The 10,575-nt window shown below is 31.3% G+C and overlaps 1 protein-coding gene across 1 annotated transcript; it reads right to left on the reverse strand.

The window, feature by feature from the left end:
- Window positions 1-3,625: 3,625 nt before the first annotated feature.
- LOC149406891 (homeobox-leucine zipper protein HDG11-like) lies at window positions 3,626-10,230 on the reverse strand. Its single transcript, XM_089617913.1, has 10 exons — window positions 10,121-10,230; window positions 9,318-9,435; window positions 9,022-9,216; window positions 7,527-7,973; window positions 7,317-7,418; window positions 7,001-7,201; window positions 6,285-6,465; window positions 5,064-5,317; window positions 4,124-4,213; window positions 3,626-3,994 (listed from the first exon to the last, which is right to left on the reverse strand). The coding sequence occupies exons 1-10, from the start codon at window positions 10,228-10,230 to the stop codon at window positions 3,626-3,628; spliced, it is 2,067 nt and encodes a 688-aa protein (XP_089474039.1).
- Between the last annotated feature and the right edge of the window lie 345 nt (window positions 10,231-10,575).

Consider the following 10,575-nt stretch of genomic DNA (forward strand, 5'->3'; position numbering starts at 1 on the left):
TATATATATATATATATATATATATTCTTTGACGAAAATTAGTCTGTGTCACACGGAGAATAAAATGTTTTTTTTAATGATAATTAGCTACATAAAACATATGGTTCTTACTAACATATAAAGTTTATGATCATAAAGAATAATTTAATTACAGTGTCATAATAAAATTAGGAAAAATGACATATATATCTTGTGTTTTAGTGAAATGTTGCGTTTAACTTTAAGTTCTATAAATGTCGAGTTTGTACCTTCTGTTTAATTAAAATGACAAAATTGTACCTTAAAATAAATAGCACTACCACTAATCGTCCCTTTATTGATTTTTCATTGATGTTGACTCTAATATTTATATGTAAACCCTATTTTACTCTTATTTGTTGGTGCCCTATATGCAATTTATTCGAGCGTGAAATTCATGATTCATAGTTGCAACTCGAACACGGAAGGAAGCCATATATTGGGAAGTATGAATTTTATTAGTCTATTTCGATATATGGCTATTTTTTATTTCAAAATTGAAAATTTTGAGATTAGGGTATTGATTTGAGATTTGATTCAATTTTTTATATCATAGTCAACATCAATGAAAATGCAATAAAAAAAGTTCGAGGTACTATCATTTTAATTAAATATAGGTACAAACTCAATACTTTTTAAAATCGAATGTTAAACTCGACATTTCACTAAAACGCACGGTATGTATACCTTATTTTCCCATAAAAGAATAAGTTTATAATTAAGATAACACTGAAACAACACATTAACCTTTAGTTCTTTTATATTGAACTATATATAATAAATTTTTGCGAATGCAAATTTAGACACGAGCGGGATATATATGTGAAATAGTGAAATGTAAACGACGTCAAGTTGTGGCCAATGAGCTTCCTAGGATGTCTATAAATGGCAGTTTTGTTATAAAACCAAAAGATGATGGCAAATTTTCCGTGGCGGATAAGAGAGATGCGGTATAACCGTATAAGTCTAACACACACCTACCCTACCACATCCACTTTCAAAGTTTCACCTAAATTCCACCTCACCGCACTAATTATATCACCAAATCCCATAAGAATATACGACGAGGCCAGAATAGTAAGAGGAAAAATAATTTATATATATCCGTTCAATTTTTAGAATTTTGTGTTTGTACTTTTAGTTTTGAATGATATAATTTTTGTTGACTTTTTCTCCATTTAAATTATTAGAGTTATTTGTGATATACTTGAAAAAAAGCCGAAGAAAACTAAAAATATATTGAAGATGTTTTGAATTTTTTGAGCTAATTGAAGTGCTTTAGTTTATGAAATTCCAACTTTACAGCGAAGAAAAAAAAAAACGGAGAACATGACCAAATAAGATAAAATTGAGTCTTAGTTTCCATAACCACCATGTGATCCATGGAGCTCGCAAAAATCCATAGCGTTTTCCTTCTTCCACATTACGCCGTAGATGGAGGTTCTTCTCTGAGGAGCTTCTCATATTTGAGAATCATGGCCAAGAGGGTTCGAGAGAGGGAACCTCTATGTTGCTAGGCAGTCTCTCGAGTCTAGACTCAATTGCTTATGCCCACTTCTACATGGGCTCTTCGTTGATTTTTTTAGCGTTGTTTTCTTTGTTTCTTTGTTATTTCTTGATTTTGTTTTTAGTATTAGGCTACAAATCTAAGCGAATTTCAAACCTCAGCGGTCTTGGAGGCCTTAGCGGCAAACTCCATGGATCGATCTTGGCGGTCTTGGAGACGAGGTTGAGATCTTCGTCGACAATGGAGTACATTTCTGCTTGGCATGTTCTTTGTTCTGCTTTGTTTTTTTTTTTTTTTTTTTTTTTTTTTTGTAGAATTCATAAATTAAACCATTTCAACTCTCTCAAGTAACCAAACATCTTCAATGTTCTTGGATTATGTTTTAAGTTTCGATTTTTTTTAAAATATCACAAATAGCTCCAATAATCAAGCGTAGAATGAGATTTCCATCAAATTTCAAAGTCAAAATGAAGAAAAAGTCTACAAAAAGTATTCTGTAGCATAAATTATGTTTCATAAAATAGAAAGTACAACCACGACATTATGAAAACTAAAATACAAACACATCACATTTCACTTAAACGCATAATACATATATATGTATTATTTTCCTATAATAAAAAGTGGAAAGAGCTTTTTTAAGGCAAACCTACTCGAAACTTCATTAAAGTAGAGATATGTATAGCAACAATAGCTCCTATTATGTGTGCACGATAGCAGTGCGAGTGGCCAAAAATCAAAATGATTGAAGCTTGAAAATGAAATAGGGTAATATGATCAAAGCTCGAAAATGAAGGAATAGATGGAGAAAACTCTCATAGAATTTGAGAGAAATGAACGAATTTTCATTGAATAATATTCTATTCTTAGAATATATCTTATAATAAGAAATAAATCATATATTGGATATGCTATGATATGATTTATTAGAATATGAGACGTTTTATATTATTTTATCTGTCTTTTAGTTATATAGTCATTTGACTTATAGCGTTTTATATAATAACCAACATTTTGTAAATTTTTCTGTAAAATAGCCACCTCCACTTATTTACGACACTTAAAAAAAAAAATCCAAAATAGGTGGGAATGTTTTTAAGTATCTTTGAGTGCCGTAAATAAATTCAGGTGGTTATTTACAAAATCTTTTATAAAAGGTTGGCTATTTAGTAATTCTTAGATTTTCAGTAGCTTATTTGACTAATTTTTTGTTATTTTATTCTTGGAGATAAATTGTGTGTGAGAGAGAAGAGAAGATTGAGAAAAGACAGATAAAAAAGAGATATGAAAGTTATTAATTATCTGACATAAAAGAATGAATAATCGCAAACCCTAGCCACTCGAAGGCGCTATTATGTGCTCCGAGGGTAATTAACACCACCCTAGAGATGACAATTTTGTTTGTGTACACACGTACCCGCAATACCTTAATTATCTATTATAAATAAGAAAATCATGGTAATTGGTATGATATGTATATTACCCATTAAAAATTAGAAAATTATTTGTAGGACCCTACTCATTGTCATCCGACACCAACCCAGCTGAAGCCAGCTAAGCTGAGACTCACCAAGAACGAGCTTTACAAGCTCAGCTCTACATGTTTTAAACACAGGCTAGGTAGGTTAGAAAATTAGGGTGTATAAGTAGGGCTTCATTTCTATCAATTTTAAATGGGTAGAGAAAGTGGGCCTCCTCTGCAAAATATCATGAAAGGATGCCAATATATTATTGGTACTCAAACTCATACACTTTCTGTTTAATTTAATAAACAATTAAGTGGGTATTTTACTGTGCCCTAATCTTTTTTTAATCTATCACTTAGCTATATATATAACGAAAATTGCTGATTCATATAATAAAATCTTCACAAAATTCAAAATTAAACTTATGCGCCACATGAGTGCAATTAATACTGGCACAAAACATTCCAAAATAGTTTCACATATCATAATATCATAAAGCAAAAAATAGAACTTCCGACACAACTGTTTTCCTGGCTGATACCTCATCTCTCAAAAAAAAAAAAAAAAAAAAAAAACTCATCTCTCAAAAAGAGTTTTCAAGCAGTACTAAACAAAACATCAAATAAAGGAGTGTTCAATCCAGATTGGGGCAGTTTAGGCTGGATTTGATCTTCTGAACAGTAGAGCTGACAAGAGCGTTGACATTAGCCACGGCTTCCACGTCCAGATGATCACCTGTGAGCAAAATCTGAAAAGCCAAAGTGAGAAGAGAACCAGACATGATTGCCGAGGAGCTGCCAGGCCTGTCGTTGTCGATGCTGCGACCATCGGTGGTGATTATGACTCCCGAAGGAAGGATCGGCACTTTCAGGGCCTCCTCATTGCTGCGTATAGCCATCCCGAGTCCTTGGAAGTCGATCGGCGCATAAGCTATCAGTGATCCTGAAGGGTCAACACAGCTCTCTTGAAGCAACACCATGTTGTTTTGAGTTGGGATAAGAGGCTGTGGAAATGTACAAACATTAAACTCACAAAAGAGGTATTGTATTCATATGGATTAATGCATCTCATAGTATTTTTTTTTAAATCTATTCTAAGACGAAAAATACTATGTGCAATATATGAGACATACCCTTTTAATGGAAATGCAGTTTGCAGGATCATCTCCGGTTTTGATATGAACAAGCTCATGCCCAGGGCGACCATCAGAGAGCGCGTCCCACTGAAAATCACGAAGCGCAAAAAAAAAAAAAAAAAAAAAGAAAGACTTGAGAAACAGTAATCTACACTAACATAATTTTATATATATAATTTTTACTGCTCTTGTATATTTTCATTGTTGTGAAAAAGGGTGATTTAATTAAATAGTCAATTTCGAGTTATGAATTTGCAAAATAGCCAATGTTTGTCTTAATTTAGTGAAATAGCCAAAATGTGCAGCAAGTTGATTTAAAAAAAAAAATTGAACCCAAGATTAATTTTTTTAAAGTGATAAATTGCTTATATTAATCGTCAAAAAATTTAATCTTGACTGTCAAAAAAATTTTGAAAACGTAAATTTAGCTACTTTGCTGAAAAGTTGAAACCTTGGCTATTTTGCTAATCAATAAATTTCAAATGATTATTTTGTACAATTTTTCAAAAAAAAAAAACTTAAGAATTATATCCATTGTTTAGGGCATTATTTTTTAGGGATTGGAAAAAGATACAATATTAAACATTTTGCCTGGATAAATTTTTATGAAAACTATTGTTGGCTATTTATATATATAGGGACGAAACAAAAAAATTTAGATTAGGGGGACTAATATACAAAAAAAAAGTTCAGGGGGACTAGTTAATAAATTTTTAAGATAAAAAAATGTAACATGTATGAAAACGGATAAAAAGTGCAATTTTTTAGGGGGCACTGGCAGGCTGTTGTTTCGTCCTTGCATATATATATATATACATATATATATATATACATATATATATATACATATATATATATACATATATATATATATATGTAATTTTCAGCGCGCTGATTAATAACAATACTGTTCTATATATTTATATAAATTGAGAACCTGAAGGCGAGTTTGGTCATCCATGAAGAATTCAAAGAGGGAGTGGGGAGGGAGAGGAAGCCAAATAGAGGTGGCGGCGGTGACGATGGTGCCAAAGGGCTGCCCTTCCTCAAATCCTTTGCGGACACAGATACGAATACCGCTGCTGTTTGCCTCCGACAACTGTGAAAAGTCGAAATTTCCCGACATCCCCAACATCTCGCAGAACCCCTTCACCATTCTCTCGGAAAGCTTCATCACACCCCTATAACTTCCTGACATTATCCTCACTATATATATATATATATATATATATATATATATAAAATAAATAAAAAAACAAATATAATAAGTATATGTTACATTATGTATGCGGTTAAAGTTTAATATTTTGAATCCATCATATAATACTTTTTTCTAAAACAAAATAGAAAAAATGGCTTTTTTTAGGTGTCTACTTCCTTGTAATGTTTGCATACGATTGTAAACTATAGTGCAAGGGGATAGATAGCATAAAAAAAAATTGTGTAACCTATATATGTCTTATATGCATTCTTGGTTTTGTATTTCATATTTCTTTGCTTTCCGATTGAGGCTAAATAATTAAATATCTCGTGGTGCCATCCCCGTTTACTTAAAAAGTAAATGATTCCTATGTATCATATTCAATATTTACCACCTTTTTTTTAGTAAATACATCGATACTCCAAAACCCTAAACCTAAATACTAAATGTAGTTTTGTCAAGAATGTCTAGGGATATCGAGCTTAATATATGATTAAGATTCAATTGTCGGTAGCGAAAACCCTAATAATAAATACTAAATCTAACACATTTTATCAACAATAATATTGTTTCAGGATGCCGAGATTAAGATACGATAATCGATAGCTGAAACCATTACAATAATTACTAAATCTAACAAACTTATTGACAATATTGTTTCGGGATACGAAGTTTAAGATGCAATTATCAATACCCAAAACCCTAAACCTAAATGTTAAATCTGAATTTTATCTTAAAGTGTAGGGATACGGAGATTAAGATACTATATTTAAAGCCAAAACCCTAAACATTAAATACTAATGTAACGAATTTTATCGATAATGCGGAGCCTGCGATATAGTTAGCGAAAAAAAAATTAGAAAAAAAGTAAATTTGGTAACTAATTTAAACATCAATAATTTTATTTTTAAATTTTTTTTAATGATTTCCCTAAAGAAAATTGTGATGACGATCTACCTCCTCCGATTTCAAACGCAGATGATTTAGCAGAATAGGCATATCGCTGGCACATTCTCTGGAGTGTACGAACCCATCTCTCAGCCCCAAATGCAATTGAACTATTATTGGACACAATATCTTTGTAGAGTTTGTGCAGTTGACCCTTATCATCCACTTGAACATGTTCCACCCAAGTTACCTGACATAAAAATCATACAAGCTTAAAAATATATAGTTGAAAACATTCAAGTTTGCTTACAATTAAGGAGAGAGGTGTTCGTCGATATAATTAATTTATTTAAAACGCAAACTATATGCGTCTTTACTATATTTCTTTATTGCCAATTAAACACTTCTCTTTTTGCAATTGACAATAAAGTGATGGTCAACGTCTCTGGACTATGATACAATGCTCACATTTAATTTGTACTTTTAAATATAGAAATACCTGAAACGTGACAACATAACTACATCCAGAATTCTTTTTAATTTTTTCAATCAAAACTCTTATTTTTTTTTTTTGTTCTAGAAATGATTGTGTAGAATAGCCAATGAACTTGCTGCATGAAAGCAATTAATAGTAGCCGTTTTTCCCTTGCTATTTAATTTACCAAGTATTGTATAATTTAATTACAATTTTATAATATGTAGCCAAAAGTTGACAATACAGAAAGTTGGGTAAAGGCAATGGTATGTGTACACATATAGCAACAAGGACAATAATAATTACGTACCTTGGAGGTGCCATTAGGCAGATCTTGAATCATAAAACCAGAGGGAAACTTCCAACAGTTGGGAGAGGGAAATTTGCTATCGCAGTCGAAAGATACATCAACAATGATCCAAGCTCCTTCCTCAACGTGCCTAACATTTCGAAGAAAATAGAATTCCCTCGAAGGAATCAGGGGTGAGAATATGTGCATCTTCCCATACATCTGCGCGTTTCAATTGTGCCACACAAACTTAGGGTATAGTTTAACACGCCTATATTATAATGAAAAAAATAATTAATAATAGCTATATATAGTTTCAGTGTATAAGTTTACTTACCAACTGCAAAGCACCATGTTTGCTTCCCAATGCTCCATTTTCAAGGACATCAATTGTTTTAGCTTGTGTGATAATTGTGTGGAAGAGATCAACCCATTTGCTCTACCAAAAAAAAGAGAAGAGATCATAAAATAAGAAATAGTAACGTAGGATCGGTTAAAAGACTAATTAGGGTTTCTATATAGTAGTTGAGTAGAAGTTATTGCACACCGAATCTAAAAACAAGTCAACCAAGTGCACGCCGCCCAAAGAGACTATTGCAGAGTATTTCGAAGACTCAAAGCGCCCATTAGTAGCACAAGTCCTATTGAGATTATTATTGGTGTTCCTCATAACAATGTTCTTGTAATGGTCACGGTGAAGGACTTGGTTGGACCGTCCATCTGGCTTTATCCAAAGAGGCTCGTCCACTCCCAGAAGGCTAACGATTTCATCGAAAGCGCTCTCGGCGGTCTCAATCATCAAAGTCCTCTCCATGGTTGTAGTTGCATTATTGCCTTCTTGATGTGGCTGTTGTCTCATTGTTACCGGAGAACCTCCCATCATCGGTGAAAAAGGTGGCGCACTTCTCTTTGGAATGCTCGCTGCGATGAGCTTCTCGACTTCTGGCAAAGGCTTCCCGATGTACCTCGACAGAAGAGTGAGCATCCTCTCATGCTGAGAATTTGTACAATGAAATCAATTATGGCTTCACATAGTATAGAGCATTTTTCTTGTATGAGGTAAAGAATCATACAATCTTGGTTCATGTAGGAAATGAGAATGTAGAAATTTGAGATTGGCTAGAGTTTTATCTCAAAACCAATTGACAATCAGAAGAGTAGTTCATGACTTTCTCATTTATTTTCAATGTGAGATTCCTAATAACAAGATTGATTGCATATAATAGCTTAAAAAGTAATTTGGATTTCAAATTAAAATATATGAATGAAGTTAGGAAGAAAATGTCTAAATATATTATGAAGAATCATTTTGTACTAGCAAGAAACTAAAAATAATGTGTGTAGATCTGTGAATAATAATATTTTTGGGAATAATTAAAATCATGAAGTTTCTTTTCCCTTTTTCTAATATTTGCTACAAAACTATATTTGAACATAGAAGAAAAAGTTGGAAGGAATACATAAATACGTTTAGTCTAATAATTTAATTAGTCTTGTTTTAGTACAAATGCATTTTGTGATATGCTTGTGCAATCAGACATCTTTTAAATGAGAATACTATAGTTCTATAACATAATACCGCCGAACAAAATGAAGATATATTCCCTTAATCTTTGTATTAATTTGATTTATTATCTTCTAAATCATATGATGAATGTATCTGTTTCAAAAGTTAGCATAAAAGCTCAAGTTTGTTCCAATTAGTCAAGGGACTAATAAAATGATATTAAGACAATGTTATTTACATTGCTTCTACTAGTACGTTGAAACTCCATTGTGATCTATATGCAGCACATTTCATGTTTAAATTATTTTTAAAAAAAATTAATTTAAAAAATCAGCCCATTTCGCTATCAATAGTTGTGACCTAGCTATAACATAATAAGCCATTCCTCATCATCACCATCCACAAATTAAGTTGTAAATTGACATATAAGCAACATCAATTTATTTAATGAAAAAAAGAGTGCATATAGTTAGTATTAAACGTTTTCACATATATATATATATATATATATATATATATCATAATATATATATACCTCTTCTCTTAAATCAGCATTCTGATGTTGCAATAGCACCAAACTGCGTTGACGCTCTTCATCATCGCCGCAAGGTGGTCCTCCACAGGCAGGGCAAAGCACATTCTTGAGTGCTTCTCTGATTGCATGGTTTTCACATAAGATCCTCTCATTCTGTGCCCTAAGACTGCTATTGCTCATCTTCTCACTTTGAGTCTGTAATTAATTGTGTCATGAGTTTATAATACATTTATTATTAACATAATTTAAGTTGCAAAAATTAAATAACCTATTTTGACACAAAGTGAGATGAGCACCTTCATTTGAGTTCTCTTGTTTTGAAACCAAAATTTGACTTGTTTGGCTTCAAGCCCTATTTCATTTGCCATCTGATTTCTCTGGTTGTCATCGGGATGTGCACATCTTTTGAAAAATCTATACATGTAAAATCCACAAAAATGAACCATGAATTTACTAATTTGAATAAAATTTTAAGGATTCGCAATAAAAATCCAAAAATTCTTTGCATTCAAAATTATCAACGTTTGATCAAGCTATGAATTCATAAATTTATAACAATAATAATAATAAAATAAACTCGCTAAAATAAAACCAACAACAACAACAATAATAATAATAATATTAACAATTATTATAATCATAGAAACGGCAATAACAGCTCCCTAAAAATACAACAATAATAAAAACTTGGCTCAACAAAAACTTTGGTAATAATAATAATAATAATAATACTAATAATAATAATAATAATAATAATAATAATAATAATAATAATAATAATATTAATATTAACAATAATCGTTTAATTAATTGGCATTGGGACGTCTTTGCACATATGTGTGCATAATACGCTCGCAATAAATTGATGTATCACTATAGGTCAACTTCATATTTGATTGTCCAAGGCCTTACATTAAAATAAATCATATCTGATTAATAAACAAGATTACTAATAAGTAGTTAAAAATGAAACACTATGATCTTAATCTATAAGATAAAATAATTCTTGATGATCAAACCCAAAATTATCTTTTTGATAATAAATTTCAATAGAGTACAAGAGATCGATAAAGTAATATACGTATATAAAATATCTTACGCTTCGAGTTGTTGTATTTGATGGGCAGTATGACGATGATACAACTTTTTGCTCCTTTGAGAATCGGAAGATTGACCATGTTCGTCGCTCGAGCTTCCGCTAAACTCCATTTTAGCAGAGATATGAAAAAAATCGGATGTGTATTGTATATAATATTATGACGGAGAGAAATGAAACTAAAACTATTTTCTCTTTTGTGTAATTTTCATTGCATACACGACATCTTTATATATACTCTCTTTTGTATATCCGTTGTTTTTTATGTGACAGTCCGTACATTAAAATGTATTAATGACATGACAATATATTGACCCTATAAAGAAAGATAAAAAGAAGATCCACATACGCCTCATTCTTTATTTTTGGATTCTTTATGATATTGTTTGGTTTGGAAAATCTTTATTCATTTATTTGTTAACTAATGGATTACAATTAAACCATATATGATTGTATGA

The sequence above is a fragment of the Urtica dioica genome, chromosome 1 (genome assembly GCF_054948205.1).
Source record: "Urtica dioica subsp. dioica isolate 48M chromosome 1, U.dioica_male_clone48M_v1_H2, whole genome shotgun sequence".
Taxonomy (NCBI): domain Eukaryota; kingdom Viridiplantae; phylum Streptophyta; class Magnoliopsida; order Rosales; family Urticaceae; genus Urtica; species Urtica dioica.

Excerpts from the sequence above, each read along its gene's own strand:
- LOC149406891 (XM_089617913.1), bottom strand. The coding sequence starts at position 10,230 with ATGGAGTTTAGCGGAAGCTCGAGCGACGAACATGGTCAATCTTCCGAT. Across the intron at positions 7,419-7,526 it reads TTGACTTGTTTTTAGATTCG|AGCAAATGGGTTGATCTCTT; the intron begins GTGTGCAATAAC and ends TTTTTTTGGTAG. Across the intron at positions 7,202-7,316 it reads AACATGGTGCTTTGCAGTTG|ATGTATGGGAAGATGCACAT; the intron begins GTAAGTAAACTT and ends TGAAACGCGCAG.